Genomic DNA, 19,944 nt, shown 5'->3' with positions numbered 1-19,944 from the left:
GTAAATTCCTACTTATTTGACTTGTACTTTGTGGGCATCCCTATTTTTCATTTAAAAGGTAACTTCTACCCAAGCTCCCCTGTCAGCGGCCGTGACAGGAAGTATACCTTGGTTAATTTAGTTCCTCAAGCACAGGCGTGTGAGCACCTTAGGGAGATTTATCAAGCTTATAGTGTGAATGTTTGTCATTGCTGATATGTTTAACATACCATTGGTCAGTATCATTAACGTGACTCGGCAGAATTTTCTGTATATTATAACATCATACTTAGCACATCTCTCTACGCATGCCCTTACATGAGCTACTTGTAAGCTACACATATATTAATGCTGAATCTTGGTATGAACAGTTATCTTGGCCACAAGTTGTATTGTTCGCTACTATTTAAAGCTTTCATATATATGTCACCGCCTAAAAGAAGGGATGTCCATAATGTTTAGTCTACTATGCTTAATTGGAGGTAGTTTTATTCCAATATCTTATTATTACTGTTGTGACTGTATATTATGTCTTAAGATCGGTATTAAGTGAGATATTTTCCCTTGCTGCCATAAACTGGCTTTCGCCCTGATTGAGTGCCTAGACTAGGTGAGGTTTTTTGCAACACTAAGCTGCACTATACTCAGTATTTACCCCCTATTATAGATACATGCCATTAAGTATTACTACCCCTCTATGTGCACCATATAATCTTTTATTCACTCCTCCAGCTAATTCTTGGTTGAATCATAGAAAGCTCCGCCACCCCCTTCCCCTATCATCCCCTATATTTTGAGCGGCTCTCGCCCGCTGACTTCTTCCCCTCCCCCCCTTAAACTAAGGCCTAAGAATGGCTATTACAAGAGTTAACTCCCGACATCTTGTTAACATTAAAGTTGAAAAATATAGCATGCCCCCCTGGCAGATGTGGGGTCTATTTCCTATTTAATATAAATTATACAGCCCACAAGTGGCTGCTCACCTGGCTACCATTAATCTCCCAGTTTTCGCAATCATCTGGCCCAAAAGTGGCCACTCAAGTAGTCAGCCAATCACGCTATAATATTAAAAAATAGAGGTTTGAGGAGCCTACCTACTGTTATACACTGTTGTATTGTTAGGTTTACCTACAAACGTTAATGTTTTCTAAACATTGCCATATATGTCTTTATGGTCATAAGGCGTTCATTGTATGTTGTTTATATCGCAAATACCTCAATAAAAAACTTTTTTTTTTAAAAAAGGTTCTGGGGAGAGCACTGATCTGAAGCGGACTTTAACTATGTGTTTACTTAGTATTTAATGTCCCATTAAAAAGGGGCCTGAAAACTCAATTTTTTCTTTCATGATTCAGATAGAGCAGGCGATTTTAAACAACTTTCTATTGTAGTTCTATTAGCACATTTTCTTCACTCTCGTGTTTTTTTTGTTTTTTTTCCCCTTTAATTATTTATTGGTATTTGTTGGAATACATGAAATACAATTAGAATAATATTTGTGATGGTAACAGGAAATAGAGAAGCCTCTCATTTGAGGCCTAGTTAAAGGGACATAATACTCAGATGCTAAATCACTTGAAACCGATGCAATATAACTGTAAAAAGATGACAGGAAAATATCACCTGAGCATCTCTACCTATGTAAAAAAGGAAGATATTTTATCTCACAATTTCCTCAGCTCAGCAGAGTAAGTTCTGTGTAAAAAGTTATACTCAGCTGCAGGTAAAAGAAAAAACAAAATGAAGAAATGAACAGCAGCCAATCAGCATCAGCAGTGCTGAGGTCATGAACTCTTTTACTGTGATCTCATGAGATTTCATAGTAAACTTCCTTAAACTGAATAGGGAAATAAGATGAGTGTGCACGTAAGCTCACTCTAGAGCTGCAACAACTAATCGGCATAATCGATTATGAAAATAGTTGTCAACGAATCTCATAATCGATTAGTTGGTCTGTGCACAACTCCAGCTGCTTCATAACACTGAGCTCCTGCACATGGTTTGTTTTTTATGGTTATGTCCTTAGCCTAAAGGACGTCTACTTTTCACTTTTTCAGGACAGTATAAGTTTACAACTACCCCTGGCTTATGTGTAACCCAGACATAATAGTCATCATTTGGATTGTTTAGATTAAATCAGGTGATTTGGAACTATGCTTTTCATGATATAGTGCTGAGTTTGCTATTTACACCTAGCCCCTAGATTGATGGGAGTTATTTAAATTGATGTGCACTATTATCTGTTTGCACAATTATTAGCGGATTGCTTGCTATTGCTGATTATATGTACTGTATAAATAAATGTGTAAGGCTTTGTCCTGTTATTGATATATAGTCCTTAGCGCTTTTGATTTGTTTTTTATTGTTTTTTTTATATTTTTCATCAATTCTGATATGTACTAGATTCAACCTTTATAAGTATATATCTGTTATTTTTAGAGCGGACTAGATATTTTCCCCTAACCTTATAAAAGCTGGTTATTTACCATTGCATATAGATATTCAAGATATTTTTATGTTAGAATGAAGTCAAGGGTTACTTTATTGAGAGGCCCCTTGCCAAAGTAGAAGTTCTACCTCTTTTCAAACTGTTTTTGGTTTTGTTTAATTATAAAACTGTGCTCTGCTGCTTAAAAATTGGACAAACAGTTGTGTTAATGTAAAGGTTTAGTCTGAAGTTTATATTTGTAACACTAAGTATGTGGATTCTATTTAAAATATAGGAAACAATTATTCTTTTTTTATCCGATTAGTTGATTAATCGAAAAAATAATCGGCCGATTAATCGATTATGAAAATAATCGTTAGTTGCAGCCCTAGCTCACTCCCTTAGCTGTCCCGGGACAGACATACTGATTTGCCGCTTAGAAATCCTTTACAATAGGATGTGGCTACTGAGGATTTTTTGAGGTAAAATATCTTTCTTTTTTACATAGAGATGTTCAGGTGATATTTTCTAGTCAGTTTTTTACAGTTATACTGCATCACTTTCAAGTGTTTAAACATTTGGGTATCATGGCCCTTTAAGCAGGAATAGGACATGCGATGATCATAGGGCAAAGTACAAGAATAAAAGGTCTCTGTGTCCCAGAACATCTCACAGTCTCATCAATTATCTTTCAAATATCAAGTCCCTGCAATGCCGCAATCTCATTCAAATACATAAAGTTTGAACAAATCAATAACAATAAAATGAGTAGGATTTAGAAAGATAAAGGTGCTGGGTGTATTCATTGTGTTTCCAGGTCTAAAGAATTGTTGTAGTCAAACAATACCTACATAGTTGCTTTATACATAAAATAATGTCATGGTTGTACATATTTATTACATTCCGTATTTGACATTCATTTAAAGACAGGCTATAACTCTCTCTTGGTATCTTGTTGAAAAGCACGTGCACCTGTCTGGACCACTATATGGCAGCAGTTTTGCAAAAATGTTCTCCATTTGCAAGAGTACAAGGTGGCAGCTTTATTTCCTGCCATGCAGTGCTCCAGACACCTACATAGGTATTTCTTCAACAATGAATATCATTGGGTACAAAGAAAATTTGCTAATTGGAAACTTGTCTGAATCCTAAAAGAAAATGTTGGGGTTTTGTTTCCCTTTAAGGCATGCACAACAATGAGCTACAAATGTCTTTATAGGTTTAGAAGCTGTAAGTCTGAGCTCTGATAAAAATTATTTTAAAAAACTGACTTGAACCTGTGCGATTAAAGGACCATTATAGTTGTAAAACGGACATGTGCTAATTTGTTAGAGAATATAATTAAGGCTGGTGACTCCACAAAGGAGTTAAACACACAATGTTCTGCTCGGGTCCCACAGAGCACTGCAGGTCCCTAGCAGGATCACTGCTGATTGAGTAAGTTGCAATTTTTGAATGGGTAAATAGTTCTACAGTTCCAGGGCGGTACTTTAACTATGTGTATATAACCCCTTCGCATGAGATACAGGGCTGCTAGTCTAATTAGAGCATGTCATGTTCCAACTAGAATAGCCTCTTAAGATCAGATGTAAGGTGTATCCCCCCACAGTATATGGAGGTTAGATCAGGGGGTCAACAAATCTGTTTATAATTCAGAAACCAGTAAGAATATTTAGGAGCCAGAAAGTGGTATTTGTCTATAGATATATGGAGATTATAACCAAAAGTGTTGGGAGCCAAGGGTTAATTTCCAAGCTCTGCGTTAGACAATCTCCTTTGCAGCATTTCATAGCATCACAATGATAACTAACTTGCTGGCATGGTGAGAAATCTTTGGGATCTATTTTGACCTGTGCATTTCTGAAATTCTGAGGAAACTTGCAGTACTGATGAGACGACACCACATCTATTAATGCAAAGTATCTTTAACAGAGATTTATAGATGCTTAAACCAGGGGTCGATAAATCTGTTTCAAATTTTGGAGCCAGTAATAATATTTAGTAGCCAGACAAACTTTTAGGAGCCAGATAGTGGTATCTGTATTTAGATCTATGGAGTATAAGCCAAAAAGTTGGGAGCCAGGGGTAAAATTCTAGGAGCCAGTGGCTCACAAGCTTCTGGGTTTGTAGAGCACTGGCTTAAACCATGTGAATGCGCAGACGCACGCACACAAGCACAATGCAATTCCGATTCTCAAATTTCTATAAAAACTCATTTTTTAACATAACAGGTTTTATTCATAAAGTGATCTGGACTCACTCTAGTAGTATAAAAAACTACCTTTAAAACCTTTTATATCAAGAAGGCCCATTTATTACTTAGCGTGGTCAGTTATTTATTGGTCTGATCTATCAGGACAGAGTAGTGCCACAAACGTAGACGGTAAGCTCTATAGCAAACCTTATACCCCAGTCAGCTGATTCCTTGTCTTTATTTGTAGCATTGATGTACAAGAGGTACAAAAAAATAAGAAAATAACTAAACATAGTGAAATAAATGTTAATCTAATCTTAAATAATTTCCAAATTCAAACTTCACATCAACTTTCAAATGTGTTTTACTTGGGGGGGGGGGGGGGGAAGACAGCATCTGCACATGCTCACTAATGATTGTAAAGTTTAATGAATAAGTGCCCAGGATCTAAAAATAATCTTAAAAACAGGGGCACTTTCATTCATTAAACTTTACAAAGATGCTTATTTTTAAAATACTTACCTTTGCGTTATGGTAAACATAACGCTGATCCTCCACCCGCAGCTCCTGCTTTCTTTAGCAGAACGATGACAAATCAAGCTTCCTCCAATTATTGCGTTCCTCCTTTGGCGTCAAGCTCGTGAGGCACGCAACGATTGAAGGAAGCCGGAACGTCACCGATATGCTAATGAAAGCAGGAGCTGCAGTCGGAGGATCGGCGTTATGTTTACCATAAAGCAAAGGTAAGTATTTTTAAAAATAAGCGTTATTGTAAAGTTTAATGAATGAAACGGACACTGTTTTTAAGATTTCTTTTAGTTACCGGGCACTTATTCATTAAACTTTACAATCACTTTAACATTGATTTCTTCAGACCTACTGCAATTTTTAAATACGATCTAGAAAAACACTATATCCCATGAGAATTATCTCCATACCAGTTTCACAAAAAATTGAATAATAGTCTTCACCGTAGCTTATATATTATATATATTTTATTTTATTTATTTTTTATCACCACCACCACCACAAGGCTGCACTTAATACTTAACAAAATGTAATTATTTATTTTTTATTTTTTTAAGGTATTTCGATGAACATTTCATTTTTAGGGCTTGTAGTGACTGCCAGTCGAAACAAAGCATCCAAATTTAAACAAGCTAATTAACCCTTTCTAAAGTCATAAGCTTTTAGAAAACTAGAAATTAACAAACAAACATAAGCAATGTCTATATCTTGGCTCTTATCCCTGGGTAATGCTTACCAGTGAGAAGCCCTCTCCCAAAGGGGCGTGGACAGAAAAGACCACCCCCCTGATAACCTATAAAGGTAATCTGGCCCCATTCTTCTTATCCTCTTAGAGATGACCAGCCTTAAAAGGTAAATAGGAAAAAAGGGAAGGGAAACCTGGTAAGCATTACCCAGGAATTTGAGCCAAGATATAGAAATTGCTTATATTTGTTTATTTCTAGTTATCTTGGCCCTCCCCGGTAATGCTTACCAGTGAGAAGAAAATACAGCAATATGAATAAGTAAACATTGGGTGGGATAAAAAAATAAGCCAAAGATAAAATGCTGCATTAGAAATTTACTAGGCAACCAGAGATAAGACTTTTCACCCAGATTTTGCTGTAGAAAATTGTCGCACATCTAACTTGTTTGGTTTGGATTTTGCCGGAGCTTGACCTTGTCATATAGTCCCCTTGGTACCGCAAATAAACAATCTGTTTTTCGAATAGACTTTGTCCTAGAAACATGTGTGTGAAGACAAAATACCACATCCAGCCGGTATAATGGTTTCCCTAGAGAATCTTGCAACTCTGGACAAAAGGATGGTAACACAATGTCCTGTGATTTATGAAAATCAGACTACCTTTGGTAAAAACTCAGGAACTGTGCGTAAAACAACTTTGTCTTTATGAAAAGCAAAAAAAGGTTCCTTGATAGATAAGGCTTGTATTTGAGAGACTCTTCTTACAGATGTAACTGAAATCAAAAAGATAGTCTTTAATGTGAGAAACCAGAGAGAGATCTCTCTAATGGGTTGAAAGGGAATTTCCAATAAAGCTTCTAAACCCAAAGTAAGATACCATGTTGGAATGATAGATTTTGTAGAAGGCTGAATGTGAGCCAAGGCCTGAAAGAATTGATGAACCAATGGTTTCTGTGCCCACTTGACATCCAAGATGGCCGAGATGGCAGATACTTAAACCTTCAATGTCCTAGCACAAAGACCTCTCAGGAATCCTTCATGTAGAAAATCCAATAAGTGATGTAATTTTATATTGGTGGTAGAAGCATTATGCTGAATCATCCATGCTGAAAATGTATTCCATACTCTGTAATAGGCTGAAGAAGTAACCTTCCTGGCTTGTAGTAAAGTTTGAATAACCAAATCTGACATATTCAATTGTCTATATCTTGTGACCTCAGCAACCACACCGTCAGGTTTAAGCTTTGAGGTGCCGGATGTAGAATTGGACCCTGGAACAACATGTCCGGAGATTGAGGAAGGAGCCATGGAGGTTCCACTGCAAGATGCAGTAGCAGGGGAAAACATGGCCTGCGAGGCCAAAACAGAATTACTGCCACAAAAGTTGCCGTTTCCCTCTGAATTTGTTTGAGTAGATGAGGAATAAGATGGAGTGGTGGAAAGACATATCAGGTTGAATCTCCATATCTGGGAGAAAACATCCATCCCCAGAGCTTGTGGTGTTAGCAGGCAATTGAAGAATAGAGGCAACTGGTGATTGTGTCTGGAAGCCATCAGATCTATCTCTGGCAGACCCCATCTGTCGACAATCATCCTGAAAAGGTTTGCGTTTAACTGCCATTCTGTTTGAAAAAGAGGAACTCTGCTTAGATAATCTGCTTGAAAATTCTGTAGACCGGGAAGGTGAGAGGCGGATATCCCCTTCAGGTTCTTCTGTGCCCAAATGAAAATGGGCAATACTTGCTTTAGAGCTTGCAAACTCCTTGTTCCTCCTTGAAAGTGAATGTAGGACCTAAATGTCGTTTAGAACTTTTACTGATTTTCCCTGGAGTTGTTTCCGGAAGTGAAGTAATGCCTGATAGACTGCTTTTATTTCCAGAACATTTGCAGGAAGGGACTGAAGCCTTCTTTGCCATAATCCCTGTGAATATTTTCCCTGGCAGATAGCTCCCCAGCCGAGCTTGCTGGAATCTGTCTGTACTATTATCCAATCTGGTTCCACCAGAGGGAAACCTTGAGAAAGGTTCTCTTCTGAAAACACCAATGCAGACATCTTCTTAAAGGGACACTGAACCCACATTTTTTCCTTTTTTGATTCAGATAGAGAATGTAATATTAATCAACTTTCTAATTACTCCTATTATCCAATTTTCTTCATTCTCTTGGTATCTTTATTTGAAAAGCAAGAATGTAAGTTTAGATGCCGGCCCATTTTTGGTGAACAACCTGGGTTTTTCTAGCTGATTGGTGGATAAATTCACCCACCAATATGCAAGTGTTGTCCAGTGGTCTGAACCAAAAATTGTATGGCTCCTTAGCTTAGATGCCTATTTCTTTCAAATAAAGATAAGAGAACGAAGAAAAATTGAAAATAGAAGTAAATTAGAAAGTTGCTTAAAATTCCGTTCTCTATCTGAATCACGAAAGAAAATATTTTTAGTTCAGTGTCCCTTTAACTCCATTGGAAAATGAATCTGCTGACCGAGTCCCAGGTGTCTTAAGTAAAATCTTCAAAAATGTATTTGAAAAGGATGCATCCGCCATCTTGCCCATTTCACCAAATGAATGAGGGAAGACATGTGGCCCAACAGTTGCATCCATATTTGAGCTGTTCAACTAGTTGATTTTTTAAGCTTTTTGAAGTAAGCTATCAAGTTTTTCCTTCTTTGCGGGGACACAGAGACTAGTGCATTCTTTGTATCGAATTGTGCACCCAAGAAAATGATGGACTGAGTTGGCTGAAGCTGACTCTTGAAGATTTATCAACCATCCAAACTCTTGTAGGGTATGAAGTAGCTGCCTGTTGAATGGTGTTTGAGATCAAGAGAATGCAGTCTAGATAGTGTATCACAAATAGACCCTTGACCCTGAGTTCTGCAATAAGAGGAACTAGGGTCTTTGAAAATACTCAAGGTGCTGTGGATATGCCGAATGGAAGGGCAGTGAACTGATATTGTGTCATCTTCCTATGGCAAATCTTAGAAATTGCCTGTGAACCTTTGTGATAGGAATGTGAAAATATGCATCCTTTAGATCTACTGATAACAGGTATTCCCCTGGCAGCACTGCGTTTATCACTGTAATGAGAGATTCATCTTGAACTTCTTGACCTTCAGAAAGAAATTTAGATACCCGAGATCCAGAACTGGTCTCCAGGAATTGTTCTTCTTTTTCACTAGAAACAGAGAATAGAAACCTTGAAATTGTTGGCATAGCGGAACCTCTTGGATTACCTCCTGTTCCCGAAGATTCTGAACAAACTGCAGCATCACCTGATGTTTTATTTTGTTCTCTGGGAGTGGTGATATTACAAAGCAAGGAATTGGAGGTTTCTTCTTGAATTCCAGTGTATATCCTCTCCTGAGGATTTGTAACACCCATCTGTCTGAAATCACTTTTGTCCAGATGTCTCCGAATCTAGAAAGCCTTCCTCCTAAAGGCATCTGAATAGGCGTACCTACATTGTTTCTTGTTCTGACGAAAATTTCCCGCGCTGGTACGGCCTCTACCTCTTGCCTGTACCTGTGTATTCCAGTCTGGATTACGAAAGGACTCCCTTCTGAAAGAAGTTTTAAAATTTTAAAATTGATTTTTCTGTCCATGGGCATTAGAAAAAGACTTGTTAAATCTTGGAGCCTGGGGAAGAAAATAACTTTTCCCCACTGAACGCTTTGAAATCAAGGTATCAAGCTCTTTACCAAAGAACATGTTACCTTCGAATGGTAAGCCCAGCAAATTGATCTTGGAACTACGTAGCAAAAGTGCCCTTCTTACCATGTTAGCTGTAGTTATGGATCTGGCCGTTAAATGTAGCATCTCAGAGGAAGCAGATAATGAAAAGGCAAAAGCTTTCTTTAAATCTGAAATAAAAGGCATAATCGATTGCACATCTTGAGAGGCTAAAATACTTTGCATGAAATTAGAGTAGAGAATGGTGTATACCCGTACAACCAAACCCAAAGGAGGGCGCTTCCTAATCACTATACAAAAAAACAATCAAAAACCATAAACCAACTGAACAAAAAAAAAAAAGTCCAAATGATCCAAAATGAGGCAGCTCTCTGTCGAAGGATGGTCAAATCCTGATATAACGTGAGCTGAAGAAAAAGAACAGAGGCGCCACCATGGCCTAGTACCACCAAAACAGGATGAAATTAATGCTGGATAACAAATTATACTCACAAACATGTAGCACCCAACGGTGCTAGTGGGGCAGGCTGGAACTTTGCAGTGGTCCAGCTCACTGAAGGCTGCCAGCAATAAGGTCCGGTTAGATCACCTTGGGGAGCCCTCCTATTGCCTGTATGAACACAAGAAGCAAACAACCATAGCCCAGTAACGTTTGAGCAAGGGCAAAAGGAGGATAGATTGATTGCACTAAAAGGAGAGAAAGCACCTCCAGGTTACACTGCACCTTTGAGAAAATTAGGCAGTTACACTAAAACACCAGCTCAAGTACAATGTGTTGATTAACTGGAAAGTAAAGCTAAGTTTTTAAAATCTCTGAAATAAAATGTTTTAACTTTTCTTTTAATCTAACATCACAAGGTAGAAATGTAGTAATAAAAAAAGGTACATTCAGAAGTCACAGCTTTGTAGGTCAGGAAAGGCTAAGGGGGAGGGTTGAAAAATTCCCTGAGAGACAGTGAACAATAATTGTACTGCTGCTTTGCAGTGCTGCTACATTATTTGACTGTTCTCTTCAAACAGCAATTTGCTCTGGACGCACTGTTAAGGAAAACGAACAGTGCAGAGAAAAGCTCCGTTTGAAGTGAACAGTCTAATGTGGCGCAGTGCTGTAAAGTGAAAGTGCTAAGAGTTCCTACATGGGTCCTATTCTTTCTGCAGACATGCTGCATTTTCTGCGATAACATCTCAGATCACTGCATGTTCTGCCTTGGGGAGCTGGACCACTGCAAAGTTCCACCCTGCCCCACTAGCACTGTTGGGTGCTACACGTTTGTGAGTATAACTTGTTATCCAGCATTAATTTATACCTGTTTTGGTGGTACTAGGCCATGGTGGCACCTCTGTATTTTTTCTGCAGTTTGCATGAAATTAGTAGACCAGGTATCTGTAGCTCTAAAGACAGAAAACAAAGCCAAGAGGATGTAAAACAGCTCCTTGTTGTAAATAAAGCTTTTTAAGGTTATGCTCCATTTTTTTTTCCATTACGTCTCTAAAAGCACCAGCGTCATCTATAGGAAATAACATTTTCTTAGTTAATCTTGAAATTGCTGCATCAATTTTAGGTGGAGTAGAAAATTGACAGCGAAGAGGTTTTGGCAAAGGAACATTTTTAAATATTTTTTATGAAACATTAAACAGTTTCTCATCCTTTGAATTCCTCCAAATAAATCTTCATTACAGATTCAGTTATTGGAAATGTTTCAATGGAATCTGTTTTAGATATAAACCAGTCTGAAGAAAGTTGCTCATCCTTAACACCTAAAGTCTCTGATGCATTTAATAAATTCACATAATGTAGCAGTATCAAACATAGCAGGAGCATTTGAATGTACTGAAGAAGCCTCAGAATCAGTGTCAGATAGTTGCACACCCTCGGAACCATGTTCACCGGAAAATGTGGCTGTATTAGCACTTCCACCAAAACGTTGAAAGGCAATCTTTACATAATTTCTTGTTCTGCCAACAGGATGCACCGAAATGGAAATTCTGGACCGAAACCGAATCCGAAAATCCGGGATGCACTTGGCCGAAAACCGAAAATGTATTTTTTCAAATTATTTATTTTTGCATAATTAGAGCCAATAAAAAAAGCCCACACTTTTATTGAAAGTAACACACTAAAATTGGACAAAAATATCTTAAAACAATAATATGCTACACAATAATTTTACCAAGAAAAAAAAAAAAACAAGCAAAAAATAATGCCATTTTCGGCCAAAATGTTTCTGCGACAAAAATTCTGGTGCATCCCTACTTAAAACAATTATAAATATTAATATACTGTATTATTCTTCATTTAGTTCTATGTAACAGAATCATATTTAACTAGTGATGCACCGAAATGGAAATTCTGGACCGAAACCGAATCCGAAAATCCGGGATGCACTTGGCCGAAAACCAAAACTGATACCGAAAATGTATTTTTTCAAATTATTTTTTTTAGTTTTTTTTTTTGCATAATTAGAGCCAATAAAAAAGCCCACACTTTTATTGAAAGTAACACACTAAAATTGGACAAAAATATCTTAAAACAATAATATGCTACACAATAATTTTACCAAGAAAAAAAAAAAACAGGCAAAATTTTGGTGCATCCCTACTTAAAACAATTAGAAATATCAATATACTGTTTTATTCTTCATTTAGTACTATGTAACAATCATATTTAACAGGTTTTTTTTACCAATTATCCAAATAAAGTATAATCCTAGAAAACTCATTGTATGCAGAACAGTAAGTGAAGTAATAAACTTAAACAGCAGCTCTAGGCTAGCATCAAATTTGAAATATGCTACACAATAATTTTACCGAAACTAACAGGCAAAAAAAACGAAAAACGAAATAGCCAAAAATGCAATTTTCGGACGAAACTTTCTGCGGCCGAAATTTCGGTGCATCCCTATATTTAACAGTTTTTTTTTACCAATTATCCAAATAAAGTATAGTCCTAGAAAACTGATTATATGTAGAACAGTAAGTCAAGTACTTATAAACTTAAACAGCAGCTCTAGGCTAGCATCACATTTGAAACATGCTACACAATAATTTTACCGAAAATAACAGGCAAAAAAAACGAAAAACGAAATAGCCAAAAATGCCATTTTAGGCCGAAACTTTCTGCGGCCGAAATTTCGATGCATCCCTATTTATCACATAATGCACAGACAGTCTATAAAAACCATTTGCAAACAGCATAAAAAACATGAAAAACATACCTTTTTAAAGTAACAGTATCTCCCTGGACAGTGTCAGTCTCAGGCATGTGCTCCATATTGAGAAGTTTTCAAAAACAAAGCACACTATTCAAAGAATAAATAAGCCCAAATTCACAAGCCATGAAAAAAGTGTTCTGAATTTAAAAGCACTGCTGGCATATAGCCTAGGCACTTACGGTGGGAAAGGTAGGCAATAAGGAACACACAGCAACGCTTCAGGAAACGATCTGTATATCAGGAAAGGCAGCTCATACTGCCAGTCCCACGCCAAGATCAATTTGAAGTGTGTGCGCGCGCGCGCGTGCGTGCTTCACAGGATCCTCAGACGGAACCCCCGTGACGTAATTACCGGTAACATCACAGAACATGGCGGCTCCCACGAAGGGCCTTACTACGGAAGACCTATACAGCCGCTCCCACCAGCCAGGATCCATTCACTGCAGGGGAAACAAGAACCTGTCCCTAGGTAAGTACTAGCAGCCACCCACTGCCCAGGATTGAAGAGGGTCTCTTAGTCCTGTCCACCTTGAAGGCTGGACAGAACAAAGAGGATAAGGGGAATAGGGCAAGATTACCTTTATAGGTAATCAGGGGAGTTGTCTTTTCTGTCTACGCCTCTTTGGGAGAGGGCTTCTCACTGGTAAGCATTACCAGGGAGGGCCAAGATATAGCTTTTAACATGGACTGCCTGATCAAACAAACTATACTGTCATATAGATATGTAGATAAATGTTTAGTGATGGTAAACTTTACATGTTTTAAAATCAGGTCTGGAATCTAAATAATATTTTAGAGGGACTTTAATTGATCATTTCTAATAAAGATGCGCTGTAACTTACTTTTTAATATAGCCGTGCCATTCTAATACCCAACGTTCCGGCTGCATTCAAAACTCATTTTTTGTGAGCCAACTCTTTGAACTGTTCTCTAATCAGTGCACTAGTAACAAAAGAAGTGCCATACGGCTAGAGTGTCAATTGGAGAAGAGTTCAAACCATTAGCTCACAAAATATATGAGTTTTGAAGTGGGCGGCCAGAGCGTGGGGTATTAGAATAGCACATCTAAATTAAAGGGACACTGTACCCAAAAAAAAAAATGTTGTGATTCAGATTGGGCATGAAATTTTAAGCAACTTTCAAATTTACTCCTATTATCAAATTTTCTTTATTCTCTTGGTATCTTTATTTGAAATGCAAGAATATAAGTTTAGATGCCGGCCCATTTTTGGTGAACAACCTGGGTTGTCCTTGCTGATTGGTGGATAAATTCATCCACCAATAAAAAAGTGCTGTCCAGAGTACTGAAACCAAAAAAAAGCTTAGATGCCTTCTTTTTCAAATAATGATAGCAAGAGAACGAAGAAAATTTGATAATAGGAGTAAATTAGAAAGTTTCTTAAAAGTGCATGCTCTTTCTGAATTACAAAAGAAAAAATTTGGGTACAGTGTCCCTTTAAAAAGCAAGTTACAACGCATCTTAATTAAAAGTGATCAATTAAAGTAAATATAGATTTGATTCCAGATCGGATTTTAAACATGTAAAGTTTACAAACACTTTAAAGAGACAGTATAGACCAATTTTTCTATAACTGTGTGTAATCAGACAGTACTATAAAGAAGAATATGCACAGATACTGATCTAAAAAATCCAGTATAAAACTTTTTTTTTTTCTTTTTTAAAAGAAGCTCCCAGTTTAGCACTGTTGATAAGGTAAGACTGGGACACAAAATTAAAGGGGCTGAAAGCAGGAAGAGCAGACACCCCACCCCCCCTCCCCATGCTTAGAAGAGGCCCATTACACAAACAGGAGTCTGTAGACTTGAGTCTACATCTGACACTGGGGCTTGGTTAAGAGTCAGCACAATGTTATTGAGAAAAAAAAAAACACTATACATTGTTACAAAAACACTCCGAGGTGGGCTATATAAATGGATCAACAAAACATTTATGCAAAGAAAAAAAAGTGTTCAATGTCCCTTTAAACTGGCTGTTAAAGAGACACTAAAGTAAAAATTAAACTTTCAGATAGAGTATGCAGTTTTAGTTTTAATAGACTTTGCACAATTTGACAATGGAAGTAAATTGCAGTCTTTTTCTATGAACACTTTCAGAGGCACCAGCACTACTGAGCATGTGCAGGAGTTTTTAGTGCATACGTATAGGAGTGTTTGATTGGCTGATGGCTGTCACATAACACAGAGGGACAACAAATTGAAGTAAATTTTAACATCTGTAAGAAAAAATCTACTGCTCATTTAAAATTCAGAGTAAGTGCTGTTGCATTGTCTTGTACATGTGTTGATTATATTTAATGGTGCTTGAAGTTCTTATAATGTTTAAGTGGACAAATGATTCAGTTTTGTCATGTAGATTACTGCAAAATGAGGTAATCTGCTAGAATGGTCTTCCTCCACTATCTTTCCTTAGCATCGAATTCACAATCCTGACTAACATACAACTCTGTGATATACATCTGTAACCCCAATAAACCTCTGCCCATGTCTGCAAATACTTCCATACTTTGCTCAAGACCTGTTCACCTTTTTTCTAGAACTGTGCCTATTTGTGGAATTCCCTGGAATGCTCCCCAAGACTACACTAAAAATTGATACTTTCAAGCGTTCCATAACATCACTAATATTGAGTGCTCTGTCAGAATCATGAAAGAAAAACCATTAGCACTGGCAGTGTTCTCCACAGAAACATTTGCCAGCCTGGTGGCATTATGAAGTAGCCAGGTGGGGGCAGTATAATACTTTGCAATATAACATTTTCTGTCATTAAAGGGACACTGAACCCAAATGTTTTCTTTCGTGATTCAGATAGAGCATGCAATTTTAAGCAAATTTCTAATTTACTCCTATTATAAATTTTCTTCATTTGAAAAGCAAGAATGTAAGTTTAGATGCCGGCCCATTTTTGGTTAACAACCTGGGTTGTTCGTGCTGATTGGTGGATAAATTAAACCAATAAATAAGTGCTGTCCAGAGTCTGAACCAAACATTGGCTGGTTCCTTAGCTTAGATGCCTTCTTTTTCAAATAAAGATAGCAAGAGAACGAAGAATAAATTAGGTCGTTAACTACATTTTTTTGTAGGACGTACCCTGTACGTCAGACCTTAAGGGATTAAATTGCCTTAAAGGGATATGAAACCCAGACATTTTCTTTTGTGATTCAGACAGAGCATATACCATTTTTTAAAATGTTTCCAATTTACTTTTATTATCAAATCTTCTTTGTTCCCGTAGTATTCTTTGTTGAAGAGATACTGGTGACTGGAGCACAACCTGGCACGAAATCCAGTGCTCTTGCAACAGGATAACATTTTTGCAAAACTGCTGCCATGTAGTGCTCCATAGATGTTTACGCTCCTGAGCTTACATCCATGCTTTTTAACAAACGACACCAAGCAAACAAAGAAAATTTGATAAATGTAGTAAATTGGAAAGTTGTTTAAAATGATATTCTCTACATGAATAATTAAATTGATTGTAAACGTAATTGTTCTGGGAGTAATCAGTGTAACTATCATGATAAAAATATGACCCCACTTTCATTCATGTTTACTTAATTCGCTTCTAAATAAAAGTGTTGAGCTAATCGCTCCGGTTTACTCATACCTCTCCTCCTCCCAGTGCCGAACTACACTTTGTTTTTCAGTGACGTTTCGCTCCGGTTTACTCATACCTCTCCTCCTCCCAGTGCCGAACTACACTTTGTTTTTCAGTGACGTTTCGCTCCGGTTTACTCATACCTCTCCTCCTCCCAGTGCCGAACTACACTTTGTTTTTCAGTGATGTTTCTTGATCCGTCCACTTGATTTCCTGTCCTTTAGGAAGCCAATTCCTCACACAGCACGCCCCATGGATCAATTGCAAAATCAACTGACCGGATAAAGAAACGTCATTAAAAAAATATAAAGTGTAGATCGGTGTTGGGAGGAGGAGAGATATGAGTAAATTGAAGCGATTAGCTCCAAAAACACTTTTATTTAGAAGTGAACTAAGTAATCCTAAATGAAAGTCGGTTAGATTTTGATCATAGTTACCCTGATTACTTCCAGAATTATTACTTTTACAATCACTTTAAATTAAAAAAAATTGGTTTCCGTGTCCCTTTTTAAAGGGACACTGAACCCAAAAAAATTATTTTGTGATTCAGATAGAGCATGCAATTTTAAGCATTTTTACCCCTATTATCATTTTTTCTTCGTTCTCTTGCTATCTTTACTTGAAAAAGAAGGCATCTAAGCTTTTTTTTGGTTCAGACCTCTGGATAGCACTTTTTTATTGGTGGATGAGTTTATCCACCAATCAGCAAGAACCACCCAGGTTGTTCACCAAAAATAGGCCGGCATCTAAACTTATATTCTTGCATTTCAAATAAAGATACCAAGAGAATGAAGAAAATTTGATAATAGGAGTAAATTAGAAAGTTGCTTAAAATTGCATGCTCTATCTGAATCATGAAAGAAAAGATGTGGGTTCAGTGTCCCTTTAAGTATTTTATACTTCATGACTGAAACTCCCCTTTAACTGTAGCACTGGTAAATCCTAGCATTTTAAAAACACTAGGATTTACCATCACTTTAAAGTCTTTGATCTATAAAACAGTATAGATGACACAACTACTCAGATGTGTACACTTATACACACACATATAACAAACAGTTAAAGGGACATGAAATCCCAAAAAAATCTTTCACGATGCAAACAAAAAAAAACCTTTATAATTTACTTCTATTGTGATTTGTTTCTTTGTTCTCTGGGTATCTTTAGTTAAGAAGCTTGGACGTAAGCTCAGGAGCGTGCACATGTGCGGATTACTATAGGCTAGATTTATTAAGCCCCTACGGCAGCAAGTTCTCTCAAGAACTTGCTCGCCGTCATTTATCAAGCAGCGGTCACCAGACCGCTGCTTCCTTAGCCTCTTCGCCACCTCTAGTCTGGCGAAATTCAATCTCCTCGGTCTAGTCAGACCGAGGAGATTGACAGCTCCTGCCTGCGCGTGATTGGCTGTGCGCGGGCAGGGGGCGGGATTGCACGCGAGCGCAAAAAATGTGTTTGTGTGCAATGCCGAATACCTGCGGGTATTTTCGCCCCGCCACAGGCGAGCTGAGGCGTACAGGGGCGCGCATACGCGCCCCTGTACGCCTCAGCTTTAATAAATCTAGCCCTATGTCAGCAGTTTTGAAAGAATGTTATGCATATGCAAGAGCACTAGATTGCAGCACTATTACCTGCCATCTACCTAAGTATATCTTCAACAAAGAATAAATTTGGGAACATAGCAAATTTGATGATAAAAGTAAATAGGACACTTTTTTTAAATTGTGTGCTCTGTCTGAAGCACAAAATAATGGTTTTGAGGTTCATATAATTTTAACTACATATATTCTAGTAACACGGATCCAAATGCAACTTTTGTCAACTGTCACTCACACCAACAGCCTGTGGACAAAATACTTCAAATGTATTTTTAAACCTGAGAAAATATTTGAGGGGCAGTAAACAAAGTTTAATTTCTTCAGAATAATAAATTGTTACACAGGGTATTTTTTGTATAAAAAAAGTCACAGCACCTGTCACCTATGTTGACACATTATGGAAAATCCCAGAAATTGTCAAGATTGTAGAACACAAAATATATGTATATTAGGGTTTTGCATCAAACCTTCATAGCTTTCTATAGTAGGATACTATGGAGGTGTCAACTGGTTTTACAAAATGACACAATGTGCTGGTGCTAATTAAAACATCAGCCACTTTATTTAAATCAAACACTACTGGGGGCACTGGCAATTGCCCCATTCGTGGCTTTAGTCAGTAACTCAATTGTGAGAGGCTATCTGGTTACTTCTGTTTTATCCTAGCGCACTATATCGCGGTTAGACGAGGGTCGCGATAGGTGAATCCCCTATATATATATGTGTGTGTGTGACTGACTGTATGTATGGATCATGATATAAGGCTCCAATGTAAACATAAGAAGGGGGTCTAATGTACGGGGCCTGTTTTCCACACAGGGTGATATGGAACAACGATATGTGGGCAAAACTCGTTACACAAAGGATGGGGAATATGGATATGCGGCCCATATGAAACAAAGATGAGGAACCTCTGGTCCCAAGTTACACAGAGCGCCGCCCGTACCTCCTTGAGCTGCCTCCCTCCGGGGTGGCGGGCACCACAAGGCTGCTGACCGAGGACTTTCTCTTGGGCAAACTCTTTTTTTTAGCTCTGGGGTTGTCATCAATCGGGGGCGCCATAACCTCCTCCCCCTCCATGACGGGTCAGGTAATCACGGGCACAATCACTTTCCGTAGTATTAGGCCCAACCGCCTTGTCGCTGGTTTGAAAAGAGCGGAAGTTGGGCGACATCCAATCAGGGCACAAGTCAGCTGTTGCTAAGAAACGACAAGAGGATGGAGCGCATCCTCGCAGGGAAGATGCTCTGCTGCCAACACGCGTATCAGACGTGAGGTTCGGGCGGCCATTGTGTGTATGGGCAAATGGTTTCCTAGCGAATGGAAAGTTGTCCATTCAATAAATTACCAGAACAGATGTAAGCGTCCAGTATATCTGTCTCATGTTATTTCCCAGCTTCCAGCTATTGTCACTGGATATAAATTATACGGTTACCACCGTACGGCACAATCTGAAACCTGGACTGTCAGATTAATTCAAGGTGACAACCCTAAAGGAAAGGTGTGCACAGGGAAAGGAAACAGATCACTTTAGGTGCTACTGCTACTTCAAAACCTGTTACCACATAGAGCTCTTCTTATCATGGTCACTATAGACAGTTTTGCGCAACACTGCACACTATGGTGCTATATGCAGAACATTATTGTTATTTGTTTTACACACAAATTATAATCCCCAAAATCCTGGTGAAGATGTCACTAGACTAGATACAACACATTGAAGGGGCTTCTTCTATAAGGCTGGTGCTTTACAGAGTATTGCTTATGGCTGTGACAATACACAATCCCCAGCCCAGGAGACTTACTCACTCATCCACCTTGGCACTAAAGTTGTAGAGAGCCACCTGTCAGGAGGTGACTTCCACAATGCCATTAATAAGGGTCAGTGTGACGCAGGGCTACAAGATGATTGCATGCCCAGCTTTAATGCACACCCTCCATCTTGTCATAGAACTCACAGAGTTGTTACAGCTTAAACTTTAAAGTGATGGTAAACTTTAGCTCTTTTAGTTACAAT

General features: G+C 38.0%; 1 protein-coding gene across 1 annotated transcript in view; it reads right to left on the bottom strand.

Annotated features, from left to right (window-relative positions):
* The window catches only part of NET1 (neuroepithelial cell transforming 1), a 152,489-nt gene extending 133,420 nt beyond the window's left edge, over positions 1 to 19,069 (bottom strand). The window contains exon 1 of the mRNA XM_053716405.1: positions 18,874 to 19,069. Coding sequence (XP_053572380.1) covers positions 18,874 to 19,007 — 134 coding nt within the window. The 5' untranslated portion in view covers positions 19,008 to 19,069. The remainder of the gene's footprint in view (positions 1 to 18,873) is intronic.
* Between the last annotated feature and the right edge of the window lie 875 nt (positions 19,070 to 19,944).

This window comes from Bombina bombina, chromosome 6, assembly GCF_027579735.1.
Source record: "Bombina bombina isolate aBomBom1 chromosome 6, aBomBom1.pri, whole genome shotgun sequence".
Taxonomy (NCBI): domain Eukaryota; kingdom Metazoa; phylum Chordata; class Amphibia; order Anura; family Bombinatoridae; genus Bombina; species Bombina bombina.
This window is presented reverse-complemented; position numbering and strand designations above follow the sequence as displayed.